This window comes from Solanum verrucosum, unplaced genomic scaffold (genome assembly GCF_900185275.1).
Source record: "Solanum verrucosum unplaced genomic scaffold, falcon-dt-bn FXZP01000214.1, whole genome shotgun sequence".
Taxonomy (NCBI): Eukaryota; Viridiplantae; Streptophyta; class Magnoliopsida; order Solanales; family Solanaceae; genus Solanum; species Solanum verrucosum.
Window position 1 is genome coordinate 2,270,918 of NW_026020059.1, and position 27,250 is coordinate 2,298,167.

Here is a 27,250-nt window from a genome sequence, read left to right on the forward strand (position 1 = left end):
TTGATTTTGTTTTAAAGGATTGAGCAGCAGGATATTGTTGAAAATATATTTGAAATTTTTTTTCTCCACATGTAGTAGCAAAAACAAATCTTCATTATCATCAAATTTGTTGCAAATTGATTTGAAACCACTTGAACATTTCTTCAATCTTGTTGAACCATTGAATCATTGAACCATGTGCTCTGATACCACTTGTTGGGTTATGAAGGGTGATTAGGGCGTCATGCGGAAGCTTACAATTGCAAATAATATGGTTGATAAATTAGACGACACATAAAACTATACTAAAGGATATAATATTATTATTTGATATGACCATTGGTCTACATAATTAAAAACTAATAAAAAGTATAAAAACTGTAGAGAGAAAATCTCCCATAAACAAAACTCTCTAAACAACTACATTGTGGATTTTATTGTGTTTTTTATATGAGAAGAGGGGTCTTCAATTTATAGATCTCCTAAGTTTTCCTCTAAGGAAATAATAAACCAAATATAGAAGAAAAATATATTTTCCTTTCATTAAAAGTAAAAACATTTATGGTAATGTTTTGTCTTTTCTTTTAAGAAAAAATAAATTTCAAATAAGGTAAAAAATCAGGGCAAAACCCTAACACAGAATGACTCGTACCAATTCATTAATGTAGTAGCTTGCACATATAGAAGATTAATTAAAATTATTGAGTTGTATCTGATTGTCAACCTTAGATCTGTGGGCACAAAATATATTGACAAGTAAAGTGAATAAATTATTCTTAGGCGGATCAAATAAAGAAAAGGAAGATGATCTTATTGCGATAGTATTTTGTAGTAGCTATCGATTTTGCAAGAATAACAGGGTGCTCGTGCAGCTATTGTAATAGTTTAATTCCTTCATTGCCCACTAAATCGTCCCACATAGTAAACATGAAAGGTTTCTTTCTAAATAATATGAGAGGAATTGAGAACAATTTTAGCTTCACAAAATGGCAAAGCGAGTAAAAGGTAGAACGTAATTGTTGTTCTCATTTTCGTCGAAAATTGAAGGACTTACTTGTTATCCATAATAACGGTCTCTCGATATCGCTTGGTTTGGTCAGCAATATATTGCATTGCACTGTAATTTGCTACTACTGCTAGCAAATCTGTTGGTACGAGCAGTGAAAAGTCGTTATTCAGTTGGACTTGAAATATCTAATACACCTCTTTCCTAAATATCACTTTATATATACGCATTAATAGAAAAATATCATTTTAACTGGATGCATTAAAATATAATGAGAACTCCATGGTATTTTTTCATTGTCCATTTATTTTTTCATTTAACTTTCTCAACGATTTTGGTGTTATTGATCACTCTCGAAAAATCTACACTTAACGTTCTCAACGATTTAGTGTTATTGATCACCCTCAAAAAATCTAAAATGTTTCAGGTAGTATTAAAGATATAATAAGAAGACTCACCAAATTCAATATCTTGAAGTTGGTGTTCAAGATGCGAAAAAGGAAGTGTATTCAACTTCATTAGAGGAGATAATGGTGCTTCAATGACTTCCCTTTTTGTAATAGATTCAACAATTGTATACTTATCTACAACTTATTCAAAGTTGTTGACTCGTAATAAATAAGATCGTGTCACGATAAAAAATTGGATGTGATGGCCCCTGTCTTTTTCCACCAAGACAAGTCAGCCTCAACCCAAACGAAAACGAAAGAAAAAGCGGAAAGCAGTAAAAACAAGAACAAGATAAAGCGAAAAACTAATTCTTCTATTAAAGCCCCCAAAATCTAGTTGTCACGTGTACAAACCACTAAATACATAAGTGTAGAATTAAGAAATAAATACAAGTCTCAATCTTTGTTTCTCAAATAGAACAAAGTATAAGAAAAGAAAAAAGAGGGTCTATCGAATGACAATCAGCTACCTCTTCAAGTCCTTGACGAGTCTCGAGATCAATAGAAGGAGAAACAGATCACACGAGTCTGGACTCGAAACCTATACAAGTGTAGAAGCAAGGGTGAGTACCAACAACATGGTACCCAACTACCAACCTACTAAACAAAGCAACTAGATAGAAATCGAATACCCCTTACACTCCAACTAAACCTCCTCAAACTACAACTTGCACAGAAATCAACTCAACCTTGCACTTTTACAATAAATGGCTCACAAGCCCAATATTTGCAGTTCAATCTTCACAATTAATAATCAAACAAATCAAATAAGTCAATCTGAATGACAAGTAGTTTAATAACACATAACAAGTACATCATTTACAATTCACAAGTAAGTCACGCATAAACATGAAATGTATCAAGTCAGAATGATCATCACTAATCGAAACCATTTCTCATCGGCTTATAATACTCGCCGACAAAGACCTCGACATCATAACACTCGCCGACAAAGACCTTAGCATCATAACACTCGTTGGCAAAGACCTTGACATCATAACACTCGCCGACAAAGACCTTAGCATCATAACACTCGTTGGCAAAGACCTTGACATCATAACACTCGCCGGTAAAGAGTCATCATCTTAACACTCACCGACAAAGACCTCAGTATAATAATCATCACAATGTTCAACGATCAAAGCACACAAGCAATATCATACCAAATAGAAGAGACAACAATTTGCACAATTCAAGTCCACAATCATGTTTTCAAGCATTTCATCAACCAATCAATAAGGGTTTTATTAAGGTAATTCACATCATCATGTTCAACACATAGTCTTTTTCATTTCAACCTTTTTTTATTCATTTAGATATAGCAAGTGTACAATTTAACCTTCACCTCATCCCCAGTACACCCAAGCAAAGAAGGAAGCATACAAATTCAACTAGAATACAAGGTTTAGGAAGTCACTTGCCTAAAATCAATCAACAATCACTCAAATAGTTAAGTCTCCCCCTCCGGATCACTCCCAAAGACACACAATCTATGCACAAGAGAGTATTCACAATAAATTCGTTGAAATAATAATACCGACATCAATTTCTCTTGAAAAGTGGGTCAATCAACACAAAACCCAATTCTAAAAATAAGGTTTGAATCCAAAAAAATAATACTTTTAAAACATTACTCAAGACTTTAGGAACTCATTAGGAAAAAATTATTTGGAAAATGGACTTGAAAATCAGTTCATAACTCACTTTTACTTCAAAACTCAAGTTCATGAAGAACTCCCAATTTATCAACCCAAAATCTTGATTTAAACTCATAAATTCAATAATAATAATAATATTGGATAATCGAAGTTTTAGAGTTAAGAAATGTTACCCAACAATTTTATCTTGAAAAAACCACTTCAAATCGCCTCTACCGAGTTCTCAAAGCTCCAAAAATGAAAATGGAAAAGAAACCCCAAAATTTGGGCTTAACACTGCAGGGACCTCCTCGCGAACGCGGACCCATACCTACAAACACAAGTTTTTAATGATTGGACCTCCGCGAATGCAACAGGTCTCCCGCGAACGCGATCGAGACTCCACAAACATTGGGTTCTCACCCCCTGCCCTTTGCGAACGCACTGAAAGCTCTGCGAACGCAAAGGGTTGCACCAGAACACAGAAAAACTAGCCAGCTCAAAATCATCAAAATGACTCTCGAGATTTGTTTGGAACCTCGTAAACACAAACCACATATGCAAATCGATTACACTCGACGTTCAACTCAATAGAATCGTCAAAACATGAATCTGAGGTCTCCTTGACCCGACATCCGTGAAAACCACACGAAACTAACTCAACACCTAAAAAGGCTAAAACAAACTTGGGACCTCTCAAAAATCAATCAAGACCTCACCTAGGCCTAAAATCATCCTCGAATCCAATAGAACTCTCAAAATTTCGATTCTAGCATCCAAACCCCAAATATTGACCAAAGTCAACCCAAAGGCTAATTCCACAATTTCATAACTTAGGACCTCAAATCCTCAAAATGACTTAGAAACTGAAACCGACGACTCTCACGTATTTGATTTCACATTTTGGGACTGATGGAATCGACGAAATCCCATTTTGATGCTCAAAACTCCAAACGACACCAAAAGCTACTTTATTAACAACTTAGCCTTTCAAACTCAAAACTTATCAAAAATCTCAACTTGTAACTCAAATTTCAAAACCAATTTTTCAAACTCAATAAAAAATGACTTGGGGCCGATATCATTCTATTTGATCTTATTAAGAATGATTTGATCTTTATTGCATGTTTTCAACGAATTTCATATGAACCCATGCTATATGAATACTTCATGATCATGAACTAAATAAAGTTTTGAGTTATGCATGTACGAAGAATTATGAGACTATGATTCTAAGGTGCTTTCGAATAAAGTATCTCATGTTTTTATGAAATTAGGTTACTTTCGATTGAAGTATTCTCACTATGAAAGATTATCATAATATTGATGCTTTCGATTAAGGATCTCTTATGCATTGATTACGTTATGAAATTCGTGAATCGTGATATTTTAAAAGGAACTCTTCTTTTGCTTTGATATGAATATGCGATTGACTCAGTATTATTAGATTATTACCATTACAAAAATGTATGACTATTAATTGATATGATTTTATATGATTTTTGTTGGGAGTTTACTTAGCACCAAGTTGGACTAGTGGGGATTACCCAAATCCCAGAACTATGTGCCCCCATAGGATTTTTCATAATAAACATTAGCTAGTGGATCCACTTAAACTTAAAAATATGGTTCGTACCTTGACAAGTAGGACACTCTCTTCTCATTGTGGGAGCAGTACACAAAACTCCATGTTATAACTCACATGATTTATGTCGGTTAATGGTAAATCTCCCACAAAAGAACATGTTTTCCTCAATTAGCTTATGTTGATACATATTTCATGACTTCTACCTAGATATAATATTTAGCGTATTGCATTGGCCTCGTTATGATTTATGAAATAAGCTTATCCGATTGATATGTTTTACTTGGTCATGTATTATCATGTTTCAAACTTATTACGTATCATATAATTACTTATGCATCTTCTCTCATACTCGGTACGTTTCATATATTGATGCATACATTCTCTTGTGCCTATATTATTTTCATAATATAGGTTCTGACGTTCTTCTAGCCATTAGTGGCTAGTTGGATTGATCAATTGTATTTAAAATTTTGGTGAGTCCCCGAAACATGTATGTCTTGGGGACCGTACCATATATGTCTTTATCGCTTTATGTCATTTCAGTTTCCAATTTTTTCGTGAGCTAGGGCCTATCCTAGCCACATATATTAGTAGAGGCTTATGTCAGACATAATATTGTTTCGGCTTTAGGAAGTCTTATACTCTAATTTGGTATCATTTAAGATTGTTGATTGAGACTTATATTCCGCTTCGTGCTTTATTTTCGTTTGGTTGTTATCATAGTGTTATTCTTATGTTAAGTGGATTGTTTCGGGTCTCTCAAGACTCTATTCGCCTTGTCATGTCTAGGGGTAGATTTAATAAGAATTAAGCAAACTGAATCATGATTTGCATTTTAGACCATTTTAACCCTATTTTTTTTAAGCTGATCAATATTGCATACCTAGAGATCAATGGTTGCAACTTGTAGAATCGTTTGATTATGTTAGAGGTCATTTGGTAAATTTTATAAAAATAATGCAAAATAGAGTGTATTAGTAATTCTTACATTAGTAATATTTGTATTAGTTATGCTTGTATTAATTATACATATATTATTTGATTTGGTTTAATAAAAACAACATGCATTGCATAAAAAAGATTTGTTTACAAAAATATTCTTTACAATTATGGTGGAAAGATGTGGAGATGTAAAAAAGGTTTTTGAAGAATAATCGAGACTTTAATCATGCTAATGCATGCATTACTAATACCTAGAAATTCATGGTATTAGTAATATACACATTAATACACAATAGAATGTATAACTAATGTTAATTATACATGAACATAAAAAAGTGTATCAAATAAAGTATTACTAATACACATAGATAATGCATGCATTAATTTTGCTAATATACTCTATCAATAACAACAACAACATACCCCGTAAAATTCAATAAATGAGGTCTGAAGCAGAGGTGGAGCCAGCCTTCTATTAGGGGATTCATCCGAACCCCCTTCGGCGGAAAATATGACTCCCTCTGTCCCAATTTATGTGGCACTTTTCATTTTTCGAGAGTCAAACAGTTAAAGTTTGATCGAAAATTTGCGCATGAAATCTTCAATTATTTTAAATGAAATTTATATATTTGTAAACTACGTAAAAAGTACTATAAGTCACAACAATTGATAATTCAAAATGTTTAAAAGATTTATGAAAAATTTACGGTCAAAGTTAGACTTGTTTGAATCTCGAAATCTAAAAAGTGCCACATCAAAATGGACGGAAGGAGTACTATTTATACATGGTTAAAATTATTTTTTATGTATATATAGTAAATGTTGAACCCCTTCAGTGAGTTCGTTTGTTTAGTTCTTTAGATTTTGAACCCCTTGTTAAAAGTCCTAGCTCCGCCACTAATCTGTAAAGGATAAAGTGTATACAGATCTTATCAGTAATACATTCTTCCAAACGACCATGTTTCTTCCAATCACATGTTATGTCCTGATATTCTTGAATGTTCCAAAATCAGCCACTATTGCATCCCCACGTGGAGACTTGACAGTCATCAACTGGATGAACCTTTGGCAAATATCATCACAGCATTGACTCACTTACAAATCGCACAAAACTTAATTTCTCTACTCTTGAGCTTCCACTTGAAGTGCAAAAAATAAAAATGTCAGTAGCTATTCTACAGCAAAGTTTCTTAATTAGTCCTCTTTCTTCAACATACAAACCCAGAAAATACTTCACTTTCTTCCCTGTACATAGCACTAAAATCTTGTGCAAGCACAGCCCAGATGACCCACAAGACTCTTTGAGGTAAAAGTTGAATATAATGGGGAAAAAGTTTCATTCTTTATCTCTCATTTTCTGGGTTCTTGATGGAGTTCTCGTTTTTTTTTTCCAGGAAAAGTGAAAATAAATTTGAAAAGTTAGCGTTAGTTGCAGTGGCAGCTGGGTTTTTGACACTGGGCTCAGTGGATTCAGCATCAGCTGCTAAGACTGGTGGTAGAATTGGTGGTCAGGCTTTTCGACCGTCAGCTCCTCGCTCTTCCTCACCAAGGATCAATAATTCAAGGTTAATTCCACACTTTTTTGAGCAAAAGATGTATTTGTTTATGTTGAAGATATGTTTAAGTAAATAAAAGTGTATCCTGACTAACAATTTACTAGGCTGTTAGATGAGATGGTCACAAAATTAAATATGGTCCTTAGAGATCCTAGGTTCAAGTCTCACCTCCACGTAGGGGCGGAGCCAGGTAGCGGTCAAGGGGTTCATGCTAACCCCCTTCGGCTAAGAATTATACTATTTATACATGTTTATATTGTAGATGTTGAACTCCTTTTGTTTTTTTTCCTGTGTTTAGCCCCTTGCCTCCACCGATTACCAAATAAATTTCCACGTCTTGTCCTAAGAAAGATAATCATGCCCAACACCTAATGGGAGTTTGTTGAAAACATACTTAAGTAAATAAAAGACATTCACTAAACTAGATGATGCTTTTAAATGATATTGTCATACAATTTAATAATCAACAGCCTTGAAACATGTAAATTTACTGTTTATGTAGAAATAACTTAAGAGTTTTTAATGCTTTACTTCGTTTCGAATGGAGGTCCTACTTTGTTCATCGAGGATTGATTTGACTGATTGTTGAAGATTGATCAAAGTTGTATTGGTTATAAAAGTTTATAGAACTGTTTACAAGCTGCAAATATATAAGCCCATTTGAAAATGATGAATAGTTTGTTATTGAATCTTATTATTGCAAAGGAGAGTAATTTGATCGTCTCAGACATACAATATGTGATCAGAATTTTGAACTTTGTAGTAAGGGAACATGTTAATTTAGTAGTAGTAGTAGTAGTAGTTACAAGTATAGTACTCTCGACGCCAAAAGGTACAACACCAATAGTTGTATTTGCCTTGGCTTTCTGTTGAATGATTGTATCTAGATATGGTGAATGCTTCTAGTTTTGCTGAAATTTGGACGTGGAGAGAAGGTTTCAATGTTTCGTACATGTAAAGATGTTTGAATAGAAATGATAGCTTGGCAGGGTAAAAGAAAACGGCAGTGTAAATCTGTTACAACTAGAATGTTTCCCATAATGCAAGGACAAACAGTGACTGGAAAATGATGCTAGAGATTTCAGTCACTGGGGGCGAGACAATTTAAGGCAGCAAATTTTGCTTTGAGCCACTGAGGAACATAGGTATTGCAAAAGTATGTTTTGAGCTGATTTCTAACTTTTTAATGCTATTATTTGAGACCTTAGCAAGCTATTCATTTTATATGGGGAAATATTTTTGGATATTACCTTACTGAACTTGAAAATTAACTGGAGTTCGCCGTATTAGAAGTCACCTTGGATGGATAATGAAAGCACTATAATCTTCCTTCTCTTTATGCTTGTTCTAAATTAGCTAATCTCATATTTATGCCTTCATTTTAATGTTCAGATTCTTGTCTTATATATTTATTTACTCACTATACCTTTTAGCACTTTAGCTCCTGTTATTTTGTGAGTACCTAATTAAACTAGGAGGAGCAGAACAAGGTATATCTTATATTCCTAAAACAAAATCTCCAGATAGAGCCTATATTATTTGGATTCATAGCCATAAGGATAACTATGTGTTTTATATTACTATGGAACGATCAGGTTCTAGTGGAAACAATTCCATCATCTTAAGGTTATGATTTCCTCTCAGGCATTTCAAGTTCCTTGCCTCCTATAGATAATTAACTTATCAAATGCAGTAAGCTCTCATGAATGTAGCATGGTTGGGGAAGTAATTGAAATAGGCACTGTTAGTAATTGGTCGCACATACATTACTTCAGTATATAGTGCAAGCAATACTAAAGCAAATATTCATGTTGAACCTAAAACCTTCGTTCTACACGACAAGACATGGTTAAATTTCCCATTGAATGTGATTCATATGTTCTTTCTATTGGCTACGAAACTACTTTGCAAAAATCTTTATGGCCATAATTTTGTTCTTATTATCGAAATAGGACAGTACTTTATAGGGTAGGAGAAGGTATCTCAAATCTTTCCACTGGAGAACCAAACTAGGACTAGGTTAGGGGCCTTGAAAAAGGGAATTACCTCATATCTTCCCCTTGTTGAAGCAGGGTAATGGATAAGGTTCAGGAGGTTACCGGAGCTGGAGTTCCAATTAGCAATAAGAGAAATAGAAAAAAAGAAGTGAAATAAGCCTTAAAAGGCCAACCCCCAGGCAGAGTTGGGCTAAGACTAACTGTGAGTTTAAAGTGGTGACAACATCAACATTCTAGACAGGTCAAAAAGTTAATATATTAATGGAATATAGTCAAATATGGAGACACCAGTATTATATATGGATTCACGACTCATGTGCATGTAGAGGCGGACCTAGGATTTGGAAGTGGCGGGGACATCATTATCTTTAACTTTGATGTGGCAATTACTAGAAGCATATCAGTGCTTCGCCACCAACAAGGAGTAAAGCTTTTTGTATGAAAACCACCCAATTTTCAACAGATATTAGATCTACACCCATAATTTTGTTTTAAGAAAACAATGAGTTAAATGCTAAGAACTTAAAAGATCGAACCTATCAAGCGGTAACATTTGTTATTAAGCTCAATTCAATATTAATCCTAGTTCCTACTAATTGGTGGAAAACAGAAATCATGAAAGTATCAAACTCAAATATGTTTGAATAAGTAGAATCTACTTAATCTTTAGAAAGGGGTAAAGGAGGCCTTAACAGTTAACAGAGTCAGACAGGGAGGTTGAGTCTCACCAGACACCGACTGCTTTCCGTAGTTACTTGATTAGAAAATAGGGGGGGAGGGGGGGGGGGGGTTGACTGCAAAAAGATAAATTAAAAAACAAACTAGCTACTGAAGATCACTTTTCATTAACTTTCAAAATCCAAATAGTATCCTGTATTTGTGGGTTCTCATAAGAACTACAAAGATGAGTTCGTGCTCTTGTTATTTGTGATACAATGTACCCTATAAAAGGAATCAAATTGTAGGAATCTGATAGTCTCCATTTCCAATCTTAACAGAACTAGAAATATGTGTGTCAGATTATTCCTCAAGTGTGTTTCACTGACACTAGTCAGTTATCAAACTCATGCTTTACAACTAGCGGTTACGCCTTGTATTGTATTTACTTAGCCATTCCTGAAGTTTCACCCTTCCAAGTGGTAGTGCTCATTAGTGACCCGAAAGTTTAAGTTTGACTGAAGGACAACAACATTTAGATAATTTCCAAGCAGCCTTGCTGACTAACCAAGTGAAACACCAAAACTTATAGGGGGTATTGCTTTGCTAAATTTGTTTCCAAGGCCACTTAAGTGTGTTGTTCTGTGTATTATACTATAGAGTGTAACACGAGTTTACTGTAAAGATTCCATCCGTTTTTCCCTTCTAACATAGGATGTCCTTCTTATCTAAGCATGTATGGTAGGCTCCTAATTGTTGAATCAAACTGCAGGTTCTTTCCAATTCTCAATCATTGCAGTTTCTTCTTATAATTATGTGCTAGCTGTAACTTGAGTAGTAATATGATACACAGGCTTCCTCGTTGGCGGCCAAAGTAAAAAGAATGGGATGACTCCATTTGAGAGGTGTGTGGCCCAGCCAAGAGTCATGCCAAAAGCTAATCTTCCTTCCATCTCCCAGCTTGAAATATGATTTGCCTATAGTCATCCCAAAAAGTCCTGATGCTTTTCCATATAGAGAATCTGTAGGGAAGCAAAGCAACTTTGTTATTCCATTAATCGTGCTTGCCATCTTTGCTTTCAATGACATTTCTCCACAATGTACCATTTCAAATCCCTAACCCCAAGGCCTCCATATCTTTTCCCCTTCAACACTGTATCTAAATTAACAAGAATGAAAAATTTCTTGTCTCTAATTCCTTGTATTGGAAGTGTCTTTGAATGTTGTCAATACTCTTTGAAATAGAAGCAGGTATAGGGAATAACATAGTGTTAAGTGCAAGTGTAGCACGCTGTTTATGAGGACTAATATTCCACCAATGGAGAGATGTTGCCTTTTCCTTTTAGACAACTTCCTTTCACATTATTCAAAAATACCATCCCATATGGAAATTGATGTGTATTTATGCACGAAAGGTAGTCCCAAATAAGTAGAAGATAGCGTCCCAATAGTGCACCCCAGAATACCTGCTAACAGTTGAAGATTGTGAACCTCATTTACTGGAAAGAGCTGGCTCTTGTGCATATTTATGTGGAGTCCAGTGACTGCCCCGAAAAGTAACAGAATAAGTCTAAAGATAATGCATCTATTCTTCTTCAGCTTCACTTAAAAGCAGTGATCCTTCTGCATAAAGGATGTGAGAACTTGCAAGTCCATCTTGACCCTTTAAGCCTGTTGAATGGCCCCTAATCCAGCTTTGTTCTATTGCACAGTGAAGCATGTTGCTTCTAGTTTCCTTTTTCCTTATTATTGAAATCATAATTATAGTACCAGAAGCTCTGAAGTTCTCCAATAGTTGATTTGTCATTGAGAAAGTTCCTCATGTAGTTTTTGTTATTGTAGAACAGCTTTAACTGCACACTGCAGTAGTCGAACACTACTGTCTTAATTTCACCCTTCCTCTTTCCTCTTAGTTTGGTAGAATGGAAAAGTTTTCTTGTAGTCAATATCTTTGTATCGGTGTGTATGAAAGCCGGTAAGTGGATGTGGACAGCTTTCTGAATTGTGGTTGTATTTGATAGATTCATGTATCTGTTCAGCCGCTTGTTCCTTTCATGTATTTATTTATTTCTACTTCTTGTGTGGCTCCAAAGTTGAGGGAGTTAACTGAAACCCCAATATACTTACGTAACACATAGCCAAATGATGTGAACAAAATCTTGCTGACGGAGACGTAATTTTGTTGAGTATGCTTAGAGTTGTAGTGCCATAATAAAATACTGAATTATCATACTTCCTCCAGTTTAAAGACCACTTGGTTCAGCTTGTTTTTCTACTTACATGTATTTGATATCCCGATGGATGCTTAAATAGACTAATTTAGATGATGACATTGTTTTTGCAGAACAAATATATATGTCAATCCACCAGTTGCTCCTCCTCTAGTTGGTGGATATGGATATGGCTATGGTATTCCATTCTATGGTGGATGGGGATGGTCACCTTTCTCGTTCTTCGCACCAGGGCCTGGTGTTGCCGTTGGCATTGGAGGTGGATTCGATACACTGGTGCTCTTCTTGGTTCTTGGTGCTGTTGCTTCTTTTCTTAGGAGGGTGCTTGGGAAATCAAGAGATGAAGATGAGTACTAGTACATGTTCATCCCAATATAGTTTTATACAAGTGACTGGCAGTGTCATCTAGCCATAGAGTATATAATTAACCTTATGTTCGTGCTTACCAAAATTAAAATTATCTATTATTTGAAACTGTCCAAGTGATATTGGAACTCTACTTATTTTACCATATGTTTATATGGTACATGAAAAAATGAAGTTGGAGATTTAAAATGAAACAAGACTGAGTTGAAGTGTCAAAATGAAATTTTAAGACAAGTTAAAGGAGTTGTATATGCGTTATACTTAATATTTAGTAAAAATTATGCAAATCACATAGTATAAGAAAGAAATTACTTCCTATCCCTACTCTTTCATAAATTACCAAAAATTTCCTATTTTTAGTGTCTTTCGGATACATAATATTGCAGGCGGATACTTTAATTAATAACAGGTGGATACTTAAATTAATAAGTTGTTCTTATCAGTTTAATGCGTTAAATAAGGGATTAAAAACAGAAATTATAATTGACTCCCACTATTAACGCGTACGTTTCTTCCTTCAACCAATTAGTCGTTCATAAACCTCTAACTGAATTAGAAATTTTCAATTTCAAATTGTGAAACTTTCTCCATGTTCTTTGAAAATTCAGTAGAAGTTTGATTCAAAAAAAAATTTGGAACTCAATTTTGTGAATTTTAAATTTCAAATTGTGAAACCTTCTCCCTGTTCTTCGAAAATTCAGTAGAAGTTTGATTCAAAAAATTTTGGAACGCAATTTTGTGAAGTTTCGTAATGAACATTTCGATCTTGTTAATATATTCTGGATTATGGAAAAGTGATGTTAGATACGAGCGATACAGAAGTGATGTGATAGTGGTATCTGAAAATATTTCGTTCATTAATCTTATTTCAGCAATTGCAGCTGAATTGGATATCGATGAATTGAAAAAAAACATCGAGATCAGATACATTATTGAAGGTAATTCGTCTCCATAGTGTATTCGGAATGATATGGGGTGAAATTGTACATAGAAATTAAGAAACATGAGGTGAGATTTAGTATGTATCCTCTATGCATTGATACGTCGAAAAAAAGTGATGAAGAGATACAAAACTTCGATGCAACAACAGGTGCAATAATGTGTGTTGAGGGTGGAAAGATTCTTGATACTTACTTTTTAGAAGTACTTTTATGCTTCATGTCTAATAATTCTCAAATTTAATACTTAATTAAGTACTTTTAGGTTACTATTTTGTGAAGCAATAAATGAAAAAATGTTATGTTTTGAATTCTGGCAACATTTTTTGATTGTTAATTTCTGATAGAGTTAGTTTGGTATACACTGATGTGTTTCTCATACTTAATTGTTTGTAAATTTTGTATGGGATAGAATAATAGTATCAATAGTTGTGATGTGTGCCAAAGTTAAAAGAGACAACATATAAAAAAGGTATCAATTGAATCAATTATATATCATATACAAAATATCTTCTTCTAAATTTTGTATCTACTAATAATAGAGTATCAAAAGTTTTTTTTTTTTTTACCAATATTATATATCATATACATACAATTTTAATATTTGTGGATGCAATTGTGTTTCATGTACATAATAATTTTCTGAAAATTTGATATCAGCTTAAAAAATGTTAGAGTAATTTTAGAACTAATTTTGTGTATCTGATACTTAATATCTTTGTAACGATGTGTGCCAAAGTTAAAAGAGACAACATGTAAAAAAGGTATCATTTGAATCAATGATATATCATATATATAAGATCATCTTCTAAATTTTGTATCTACTAATAATAGAGTATCGAAAGTTGTATTTTTTACCAATATTATATATCATATACTAGGGTGTTCACGAGTTGGTTTTGGTCGGTTATTGGTCTAAACCAAAACCAAACCAACTTAATCGGTTTTAAAATTATCAAAATCAAACCAAACCAAATATAATATACATTTATCGGTTTGGTTGTTTTCGATTTTGGTTTGGTTTGGTTCGGTGATTCGGTTATTAACCATACATAAAAATAAAAGAAACAATTCATTCAAAACGTGAAAAAGTGACAACAATCAACGAAAAAATAGTTAGAATGACTGGCATTACAGAACTTTGGATCATTGAATTTACTGAATAAAACTTCAAAATTCACTATTTTGGCATAGAAAGAAGAGACAATGACATTTTCAGTTCCACAATGAATTTTCATAGACACTCATATACATGAAACCAATAAGAAAAATGTTCTCACCTTGGACATTTTTTCTTTCATAAGTAAATTATAAATAAATTTTGATGAAACATATATAAAATCTTTAAAATTGTTTATGAATATAATATATTATGTATGTATAATAATAAAATTTATGTATATAACTTGTTGGTTCAGTTCGGTTATTTCTTCGATTTTTTTCGAACAAAACCATAACCAAACCAATGACTATCGGTTCTTAATAATCTAAAACCAAACCAAACCAAAACCCAAATTAAATCGGTTCATTTAATCGGTTTGGTTTGATTTTTTGGTTTGGATCGGTTTTTATCCAAACCATGAACACCCCTAATCATATACATACAATTTTGATATTTATGGACGCAATTGTATTTCATGTACATAATAATTTTCTGAAAATTTAATATCAGCTTAAAAAAAGTTAGAGTTATTTTAGTATCAATTTTGTGTATTTGATACTTAATATCTTTGTAACGATGTGTGCCAAAGTTAAAAGAGACAACATGTAAAAAAGGTATCATTTGAAGCAATGACATATCATATACATAATATCTTCTTCTAAATTTTGTATCTACTACTAATAAGGTATCGGATGTTGTATTTTTTACCAATATTATATATCATATACATACAATTTTGATATTTGTGGACGCAATTGTGTTTCATGTACATAATAATTTTTTGAAAATTTAATATCGGCTTAAAAAAAGTTAGAGTAGTTTTGGTATCAATTTCGTGTATTTGAAACTTAATATCTTTGTAACTTTGGCATGAAATAATAAAAGCGTATCAATTTGAGATGTTTAAAGCACCTAAGTATGATATACATAATATTATGTAAATGATAATGATTTAGTATCATCTGTTGTGATTTGTACCAATCTTATAAGATATAATTTGTATCATGTTGTGTGAAGAATAAAATTTTGTTATTTGTGAAAACAATTTTGTATTATGTACTTGATAATTGTATAAAAACACGTAATGTATCTTAAAACAATAGATCATCAACAATTGTCGGTGAATCGATATATAAAAATCTATTCTACATTAACAAGATCATCTTCTGTTGGTGGAGTGTAGTCACTTCGGCATTGTAGATCATCATTCTCGCTAACATATTCCGTCTTGTCCTTGTTGAGACCATACTTTCATAACAATGTTGCATATCTTGTGTGAAGATAGTCACTTTGAAAATCATTAGATGGGTGTTGATTTCACTGCTCAGAAATTCAACAAAAACAACAAAAAACATTCCGCAGTTACTATAAAAAAGAAGAAGATACATTATAAAAAAAGATCAAATGTGTAAGTAAAGAAAAAATGATTCAATAGTTACAGACTGTCGCTTTCTTGTTGCATAATATCTTGAACAAATTCCACCTCAAACGAATGTTACTATGTGAATACATAAAATTACAGGAAAAAAAAATACATATTGTTGGTATTGCAGATCTGGATATGGCCGGGGCAACCTTTCTACCACTTTTCTTGGGTGTTTTTGCATGTGCCTCCATTTTAGCTTTTGACTTCTTAGAACTTTGCTTAGTCATTGTTATAGGATCTTCATAATCAAAGATTCGATTAGTGTTGGTTGTGACTATTTGGATAATCCCAATACTAAAAGAAGGATGATCCATAAAGTATAAGAAAATATTTTTTTTTTTAAAAAAAGTTGAAGATGAAGAGACTACCTATTTCAAACTCTGAAATTGATTGAATGGAGAGAAAATTAGTTTGAAATTCAAAATTGGAATAATGAATCTGTTGAGAATAATGGGGGAGAAAATTTGGAGATGGAATCGTGGGTTGTGGGAAAATCTGAGGAGAGATTGAGGGCGAAAATTAGGGAATGGGAAAGGTCAATTTGGCTTCCAAAAAATAAAGTATCCGGTTAAATTGAATTGGGGGAAAATAATGGATTTTTGTATTTTAACAAAAAAGTAGGGAAATATTGAGAATAGGTAAAGTAATGTTGTGTACTTAAGTAATTTGTCCTAATATTATTTATATATTGTAATATGAGGCCTTAAATATAGAGAAAATTTTAGAAATATACAATTACTTAATTTACATTTTTTGTAAAAATATAGCCCAGAACTTGCATTACAAACTTTTAGCCCATGACACAATTCGTTATACAATATTATACATTTGATATACAGTAATATACAATTTTCTTTATTTTATTTCTTACAAAAATGTTTTGAAACTTGATATTACAGTATCATACAAAATGGAAAAGGGCCAAATATACCCATGTATTATTAGAAATAGTTTAATATACCCCTTGTTATATTTTCGGGTTAAATATATCTCGCAGTTGTACTTTAGTTTCAAATATAACCCTCGCATTATAAATTGATACAAATTTGTCCTTAATTTTAACGAAGTAACACATATTAAGTTTAGAATCAAATAATCAGTCCTCAATTTTAAACACCCAATTAGTTAGAAACTCACCCATTTAACCTCGATCTCAATTTAGTACAATATCATGTTTCTTCTACTCGAATAGTATAATTTCACGGATAGGACTTGCTATATTTTCAGTTTCAAAGAATGGATGTTGTTCTTTGGGTGTCAACTTATCACCATTCACCAATCAATAGATTCATGGAAGAAGTTTACACTAGCAATATTTTAAGGGAAAATTATATAAAATAGCAAACTATTAATTTAAATTAAAATGCTATAACCATAGTTTCATTTAATTCTAATCTGTAGCAAACACTTTGCCATTCGTTTCTCTCCCAGATATCTCGCTCGCCTCTCTCACTTTATACAAACACAAATGTATAAATTGTGTTTGTGTTTGTATAAAGCGAGAGAAAACTGTATATACAAATACATATATCTTCTTACTATACACTTATAATTATACATTACAAATCTTTCCCTTCCCAGTTCTCTTTTGCCTTTCTTTCTTTCTCGCTTTATTCAAACACAGATTATACAAAATACAATGTATAATTTGTGTTTGTATAAAGCGAGAGAGAGATTTGATATACAAATACAACTATTTTAACTATATTCAATTGTATATGAATTCAAACTTTATGTAGATATACAAACACAAAGAACATATACATATAGAAACACAATTTTCATAGACACAGACGCTTGATTTATACAAATCACTGTGATTTATACAAATCAGATGCCTGCAATTTTATACAAATCAAAGTTGTCTGCGATTTTTATACAGATTTGATGCTCCATAGCAAACATAAAAGGTAGAAGTCATCGCTGACCCCTAAACTTGGTACAATCTTTCACTTAAACACCTCAATTGAAGGAGTTTCATTTTGTATTGTAATTCATTTTTTTCGGGAAATCATCGGTTTTTATTGTAATTCATTTTTTCGGGAAAAATTCCGACCTCCAGAGGTCAGAATTTGGTTTTCCCGCTTTATTTTGCATAAAAACCGACTACTTGTAAATACCGACCTCCGGAGGTCGAAAATTACCGACCTCCATTTGAGGTCAGAAATTTTTAGGTCGGTATTCACTGTTTTTTTAGTAGTGTCCGCTTTTTCAAGTTCAAACAAGGCCGAGAACGGGAATGACCAAATTTACCATTCTACGTGTGCTATAGTCCATGGATATTTGGTGATACCTGATCCCGACGGGTTTTTAGCCAAAAATTTTAGACCTGATTAATGGTGTGAGTTGGTCCCGAGGGTAAACATACATATTTTCAAGTTCAAACGAGACCCAGAGAGGGAATGACCAAATTAACCATTTTACGTGTGCAATAGTTGATGTATTTTTGGTGACACGTGATCCCGATGGATTTATGGCTGAAATTATGTGTAAGCGTTCATTAAGACCTTATTAATGGTATGAGTTGGTCCTGAGAGGCAAACATCCACATTTTCAAGTTCAAACAAGGCCCAGAGCGGGAATGACCAAATTTAGCATTTTATTTGTGCTATAGTCCATGAATTTTTGGTGATATGTGATCTCGACGGGTTTTTGGCCAAAACATTTTGTTGGTGTCCGTTAATACCTTATTAATTGCGTGAGTTGTTCCCGAGGGGCAAACATCTACATTTTCAGGTTTAAACGAGCCCCAGAGCGGAGAGATCAAATTAACCGTTCTATGTGTGCAATAGTCTATGGATTTTTGGTGATATATGATCCTGATGGGTTTTTGACTGAATTTTTTTTTGTGTCCGTTAAGACCTTATTAATGGCGTGAATTGGTCACGAGGGGCAAACTTCTGCATTTTCAAGTTCAAACGAGGCTCAGAGCGGGAATAACCAAATTTATTATTTTATGTGTGCTATATTCCATGGATTTTTGGTGATACGTGATCCCCACGGGTTTTTGGCCGAATTTTTTGTGGGCGTCCGTTCAAACCTTATTAATGGCGTGAGTTGGTCCAGAGGGGAAAACGTCTGCATTTTCAAGTTCAAACGAGGCCCAGAGCGGGAATGACCAAATTTATCATTTTACGTGTGCTATAGTCCATGGATTTTTGGTAATACGTGATTCAGATGGGTTTTTCACCGAATTTTTTTATGGGCGTCCGTTACGACCTTATTCATGGTGTGAGTTAGTGCCGAGGGGTAAATGTCTGCATTTTCAAATTCAAACGAGGCCTAGAGTGGGAGTGATCAAATTTACCATTTTATGTGTGCTATAGTCCATTGATTTTTGGTGATACGTGATCCCGATAGGTTTTTGGCTGAAATTGTTTGTGGGAGTTTGTTAAGACCTTATTAATGGCGTGAGTTAGTCCTGAGGGGCAAACGTCCGTATTTTCAAGTTCAAATGAGGTCCAAAGCGGGCATGACGAAATTTACCCTTTTACATATGCTATAGTCCATGAATTTTTGTTGATACGCGATCTCGATGGGTTTTTGGCCGAAATATTTTGTAGGCGTCCATTAAGACATGATTTATGGCGTGAGTTGGTACCGAGGGGCAAATGTCCGCATTTTCAAGTTCAAACGTGTAACACCTCGGATTCCAAAAAGGGTATTATTGTAGCTTTTTGAAGGATCTGGTGCTAGTCACGACGAAGCCACCCACGGCCCGTGGTTTGACATATGGTCCATGAGTTGCTTCGTGGGTGGCAGTCCAAAGGTTTTCTAAAATGTCAAGTTCCAATACTTTTTCGACGGTATACCAGGATGGTCTGTCGACCTATGTACGAATCGTAGGTAGGTTTCGTAGGTGAGTCCCAGACTTCGAGAAATTTTATAAGTCAAAATTGAGACCCACGACGGGGTATGTATGAACCGTAGGTGGACCCACGGACCGTACATGGATCCATCGTTGGGGGTCCCAAAGTCATGATCTTTGAACTCCATTGATGACCAACCAATACGGTCCTGGTTTGACCAACGGACCGTAGGTCGTGCCGTCAACGGGAGTCGACAGTTATTTTTATGAGGACTTTTAGGTCTTTTCCTAATTATTCTAGCCTAATACTATGTTGTTTTACCCTCTATTAGGAACCCTATATAAACGCTTTAACCCCCAAAAATCAATTCATTCTCTCAAATTCTCAAAAGAAGAATAAATCTTCCTTTCCAAATATTTCTCTCTCTAGAAGTTGAAAAAGAAATCTAGGGTTTCAAGATCAAGCCTCCTAATCCTCCATTGCTTCCAAGTTTTTGACATTAAGGTATGATAGTCTTCATCCATGGAGCCCTTCCCTCCATGGAGTTTCTAAATTCTTCAATTTACAAAGTTAGAAATCCCTAATTGAATAAGGGTTTTCTTCCATGTCATGAGTTCCTTTCAATGTTGATTTATTTGATTGTTTTATGAACTATTATGCATGAATTGAGTTGTATTCCATGATTTTAAGATGAATCCCTATGAACCCATGCATACCCCATATTTTTCAAGCTATGATGATATAATGTGAGTTTTGAACTATGAAAGATGAGTTTATGAAATTATGCGTGTTCTTATGAAATTGATGTAAATGTTTTAAGGATGCTTTGAGAGTGAAGTATCAATGTTGTTGTTGTTGTGTTGTGAAAAGAATTCTCATATATACATGAAAACATGATTGTGAAAGGACTTTCTCACATAAAGGATTCTTAGGGTTGAAAGGTTTTCTCAACTAAATTTTGAATCAAGATTTAAGGAGCTATTCTAATGAAACCTAGCTTGAATTGGTTGCTTAATTGTACCTTTCCATGGATGATATATATATGACTTAGCTTGGATTGGAAATATGACGTGCCCTTCCATGGATAATAAAGACAAGTATGTAATAATGACCATTCAGTGGGATTCTCTTAGCACTGCGAGGATATTGAGATGGAAGCTCTCCCGTTAGTAGAGACCGGGTTTTTAATAGCAATCTCCTTATCCCTTAACTATTTCAAAACTAGTCAAATAGAGAATTCAATTTTCGAATAAAATAATATTGTTTGTTGACATCCCATTTGGTGTCAACACTGTTAATTTGAATTAATGAAGCTACTCGTTTATTCAGAGATTTAGTTTTGTTTCAACTTTTGAAATTATATTTGGCGATTATTTTTAATTAGTGCTTGTTTAATCAAATTGGTCCGCCAAAATAATAATATATTATTGGAAATATAGTGTTTGTTTAATCAAAATCTTTTTATATTTCTTAAATTTCGTATTAAGTCAAATTATATCATATAAATTAGTAGTTATATTACCATGATAATTTGTCATATGGTTCACATTGAAACTTTACAAACTTTCTTGAACCAAACAACATATTAAATCAGTCCTACTTCATTAATTTTACTTGCGCACTTCACTTGAACTTGTACTGTTGTCTTCTTTCATCTTTCATAAAGCTTTGTATTCCCTTGAGTGTACAATTGAAAAAAAAAATCTGAGCGTAGTCACAGAGGCTTATCCAGGATTTTGAGATGATGGGTGCACTATTATAAAAAAGTTGATCTATGATATAAATTTGATCGGTTCGACATTTAGGTTCTTACTACTGAAAATTGTTAAAATTTTAAAATTATAGGTCTAAAATTAATATATATATATATATATATATATATATATATATATATATTAAATTAATTAAAATGCCAAAAATGCTATCAATAACCACTTAGAGAAGTGTTATCTAATTTTAGAAAGAAAAATAAAACAAGATAAATATAAAATTCAAATTTCTAACCTCTCGGAGAGAGGTGCACCCAGTCATAATCGCGTTATGTGATACTCCGAGTGTAGGTTCACACATCTATATTTCAATATTTTTTAAAAATATAACACTGCTATATATAATCTTGGGAGGGGACCATGGGTTCACGTGAACCCGGTGACCCCCCCTTAGATACGCCTCTGAGCGTAGATTATATAGGTAGAGATTGTGTCAAGATAGTAAACTTTGATTTGCACATCGACGGGATTCTAGGATTACACTATTGTTCAAACTAAAAGTTCTCATATATCAAGCTCTAAGGAAACCCTTGAAATCCAAGGAAACTAGATTAGGTACAATATCGGTGATCCGAACCATTATAAAAACATTGTGTCTTCTTTTATATTTTGTATCTTTGACATTCTGTGAAACTAACATGCAGGAAGAGTCCCCCCCCCACCCCCCCACCCCCCCCCCCCCTCCTTCTTAACTTTCAACTTTCACCCATTTTAGTAATATATTCGGATCAATTATACTTTTAAACAATTATCTCTTAAATTTAAATGTGATGTGATTTTCCCTCCCTCAGTAATATGGAATGGAGGGAGTATACTCTAGTGGCATTGGACATGTTCAACTTTTATTCTTGAACCAAACAACATATTAAAGTTCTTAACGTCTTTATTAATAGTTAGACGTGTGTTTGCAGAATGACATTATACATATCTATCAACATGCCTAATATTGTGGTGGTCCCAAATGGCCTTTATGATTTATAGTTAGTTAATTATTAAATTGCTACATTTTTCTCTAATTACTATGATACTTTTTTATGAGAAATATTTAGTACTATTCTTACGGACTTTCATTTGGAGGTGTTCAAGAAAAATTGACTCCAAGTAGAAGAGAAAAATGACTTGTTTGTATAGTTTGGTTTTGGCTTTGGTATTTAGTTATAGAAACTGACGAAATTTGATTTGATTTAAGTAAAAAAAAATAACCTAATTAAATTGACTATATAAATATCTATTTTTAAAAGTTATAATTGCACACGTATGATATATATATTTATTCTTCACACTCTTTAATTCGTATTTAGGTGCTTGAATTTATAGTAATTTATTTTCTTGCATTTATTACTTTTAAGTTTGATTTGTACTTTTTATTTTGATAATCATTTTTATGTTCAAAATAACTTGTCTTCATAACAAGAATAACATAGTGAGTGTAATTCTATAAATGAGATATGGAGAAGGTAGAGTATATGCAACACTTACCCCTACTTTGAGAGATAGAGAGGTTTTCGATAGACACTCGACTAGAAAAAAAGTAACTCAGAAAAAGAATCGCAATAACATACTAAGTGTAATTTCATAAATGGGATATTGTTATGAATATAACTTAGCTGGAGGACCTATGTGAGAAGATGTCAAATTACATTTGAGATCATAAAAAGATTCCTATATATATAAGAGGGAAATACTCAATTAGAGTTATGCCGTGAACTTTTCTCTGTGGAACCTCCCCCATTCTTCCTTTTTATTTCTACTTGTTCCTTTGGAAGGATTGGTTACTAGTTTGAGAATGATGAACTCTTCTTCTAATTGTAATTGTACGTATCCATTTCAATAAAATATGTTGTTGGTACTCCATGCCTCTTTACCCTTCTTCCATTCATGATGATCAATTCAACACCCTAACTGAATCGTTGAAGGAGCTACAGGCAAACAACAAGTGTATGCTCTCTTCTATTTGTCATGTGCTGCAGGAGGAGATGCGATTGGACTCCACTTTCACTGATACCCCAGAGATTTCAGATGATAAAACTATCACCTCTGTGCTAGATTTAGCTTGCGATACCGTGAAATCACATTTGGATTCTCAACTTCCTATTCATGATGTTGGATATACGATACAAAAGACCATTTCTCCCTCTCTTCTGTTTAGTGCTTCTATTGACACTACCGACCTTGAATTTTCGATATAATGCGGAAGAGAGATATTTTTGCAGAATTTCTTGGCCCTCATACGTTTACACATTTGCGATTGGTTTGATACTGGGCACGCTTTTGGCCCTTGCTTTGATAAGGTAAACATTCACTCAACCGAGTTCTGCTTTTTGGTTGTTCGCACTTCTGAGTGTTGACGATACTTCAGATGTAGGTGAAGTATCCTCACTTACCACTGCACACAAGTGGACAGGTATGAATATGCTTACTCTTTTAATCTTGACTCAACTAGACCGTACATTGAATCTGAGAGTGACATTCTGAATCACATTGGTCCATATGATTAAATGCTTACAACTTCCATTTGATCTCCGGTGTATACGTGACATTTTCCTCTGTGACATGTGTAATGATCTTCAAAGTCTTATGCATATTGAATATCCTTCCATAACTGCTAACCGGGTTGTTTCTTCCGGTGCATTAGACAAGTATATTGATGCATATGACTTCATCCAGTACTTCTATGTTTGCAACTTCAACTTGTCCTGGCAACCATGGAGACAATAATTGTATTGTGCTTGGGTTGTTGGAGCAGCTAAATACCATAGGTGACGTGCCTGTTGATTTGTGGTATAAATCTGATGTCGCAATCATTCAAACAACAGGTGTTTTGCAAAGTGGCAATTGGCCTGGCCTTTTACTCTTCTCTGCTGACCAAGTATTGCATATTTTTGTGACAAACCAATATGCAAGAACAGTATTTGGACGTTTGGGGAACCCCGAATGGTCTTGCAGCAATGATATAAATCAGAGAGCTGGTGTAATATTTGTCTGTGATGTTCTAAATGATGACCCCCAATCTGAGAAATGGTACATCAGTGTCTTTGGACCAGCTCCACCTACTGGTCTTAACCACCTTCAGTTGTCTAATGGTCACTCAATTGTTGAATGGGGTGATGACTGCTCAGTTGTAATCTTATGGATCATCTTTGCGAGTTGTATTCGACTCTTTTATGTCATTAGGATATTCCGTTACAACCATTTTAAAAATGAGCAGCCACATCTTTTCTGATGCCAAGTTTAGCTAGACACCTGATCGGTTTGAGCAATTTAATCTCAAACTTCAAATTCGCAAGTTTGATCACTGTTGGATCCAAGATGGAATGATGCTTGAGGTGCTCGTAAAAATGGCAGTTTTATTTAAAAATATTGCTCCTGAGGTTGAAAGAGCGAAAGATTTTCTTGGTGAACAAAACAAAAAAGCTCCAATACCATATTTGCGCAAGCAAAGCAAGTCGACCAGCTTGAAAATTTCCATTTGCCTCTTCGTGATCAAATGTTACTGTTAGAAGGGGCAAACACAATTATTGATGCTTTGGGAACTACAACAGCTGCGAGGGAAGTCACTACCTATTGAGGATATTGACAAAATAATTGTTGCAATCAGTGAGCTGATGGAAATTATGAAAATGCTACACAAAGCATTCTCTTCGCATGATTGTGCGGCTGCTGATTTTGTCGATAGTGAGTTGCGGGCATCAAATAACAAAAAGGAAGGCACACATAACATATTGAAAATTATGTTGGCTTCTATGAATTGCTAGGTAAAGGTAATTCTCCTTGTGCATTCACTTTTGCTCAAGTGATACAAGCAAAATATGTAGTCAATGAGGTAGACTCTGCTAGTTCACTACTTAGAGACATGACAAAATTGGGATGTGTACCAAATGCTTTGAGTCACCTCACCATTGTCGTGCTCTTACACCACCACAGTCTGCCAATGCTCTTGTTCACGAGTTTATTACTGACATCTTGTTCTATAATGTTGGATCTGTTGCTAGTTGGTGTGGCTCCCAATAGCTCAATACAAGATCAAGTGTTTATTGGATGTTTTTGAAATTGGGAAGAGATATATAGTGTTGGTTACATTTTTAGAAAAGTTATCCCTTAATGAATGTAAGCTACTGGAAGTTGGTTTTGTGGGTGCTGGAAGGATTTGGTTCAAGTTGGTTGAGAAAGTGGTTGTCCCTAGGAGTGCTTTTCAGACTACAGAGATCTTACAAGTGCCAGTGCCATCATTTCATAATATTTTAGTGGAGTTGGATCCAACAATTCTCAATGCTCCATAAAGTGTTCAATGTAGGTCCTTTAGTTCTGCCATCTTCATCTCTCAAGCAACTCTTTGATGTTAATCTTGTTAGACATGGATGCATCCTCTGGTTTAAAAAAGTAAAATGATGGATCGTTGTTGCAAGTTGCTTTGGATAATGAAGTGTTTAAAGAATTCCTATGGGTTGTTAACACTTATAAAGAGGAACATGACAACACTGTGGTCTCATTACGACTATACTCAAACCTTGAGGACAAGGTTATTATTGAGGAGGGGAGAATTGTTATGAATATAACTTAGCTGGAGGACCTATGTGAGAAGATGTCAAATTACATTTGGGACCCTAGGAAGATTCCTATATAAATAAGAGGGAAATACTCAATTAGGGTTATGCCGTGAACTTGTCTCTTATTTCTTAATTTGTTAGGTTAATCTGGAACCTCCCCATTCTTCCTTTTTATTTCTACTTCTTCCTTTGGAAGGATTGGTTACTAGTTTGAGAATGATGAACTCTTCTAATTGTACGTGTAATTCCAATTATTCATTTCAATACAATATGAGTTCATTACAGATATGAAAAAGATAAAGTATATGCAGCCCTTATCCTACTTTGAAAGATAGAGAGGTTTTCAATAGACACCCGAATTTAAAAGAAAAGCAACTCAGAAAAATAAACGCAAAGCAAATAAGCGATGGCAACAAATTTTTAAAAAATGGCAAAGTATGTTGAAAAGAAACTAAAAATAATTACAATAAATAGTAAGATAATCAAAGTACAAAATAAAAAACAACCAGTAACAAAAACTAAAGGACAAGAGCATGCGAGAAAACATACTACTACTACTGTATGAAAGGAGAAGTTAGGCGACACACATCTATCTATTAACCTTCTACTATAACTTGTGCCCTCCATAGCCTTCTAAGCTGAAGTTATGACTTGTCTTGTCTAATCACATCTTCTCAATACTTCTTTGACCTATCTCTACCTCTCTTACAACTCAAAAAGTCCAACTTCTCACACCTCCACACAAGGACATCGCTCGTCTCCTCTTCACATTATTTAACTTATCTTTGAGTCCTTTAATTATCATCATTGTAATTAATTATTGTCAAAATGTTTTGATATACATCACAACTAATAAATCTTTAATATTTTGCACAAAATTAATTTCATTGTAAGAAATTTTATTATGTTTCTAGAAGATAGGTAAAGTGTTTGCTAATGCATACATTTTTTTTAAGAAGCTACATATATAACTCGATAATTAAATTTGTAGTATTTTGCTAGATTAGTCAATTTAATATGTGCTTGAAAGTATTTGATTATACATATTTAAAAATAAATTCCAAAATGAGTTAATTGAACCCCCCCACCCCCACCCCCTTACCCCTCGAGAAAATACAGAAAGATCAATGCAATAAAAAACCAATTTAATTAATTTGATTTGATTCTAATATTAAAAAAACCAACTTAATT

The 27,250-nt window shown here is 33.7% G+C and overlaps 1 protein-coding gene across 1 annotated transcript; it reads left to right on the forward strand.

Moving 5' to 3' along the window:
• Positions 1 to 6,649: 6,649 nt before the first annotated feature.
• On the forward strand, positions 6,650 to 12,605 carry LOC125823313 (uncharacterized). The gene is made up of 3 exons (XM_049502705.1): positions 6,650 to 6,907; positions 6,996 to 7,166; positions 12,156 to 12,605. Exons 1-3 carry the CDS (start codon positions 6,762 to 6,764, stop codon positions 12,397 to 12,399), a joined length of 561 nt encoding a protein of 186 aa, XP_049358662.1. The 5' UTR covers positions 6,650 to 6,761; the 3' UTR covers positions 12,400 to 12,605.
• Positions 12,606 to 27,250: the final 14,645 nt, after the last annotated feature.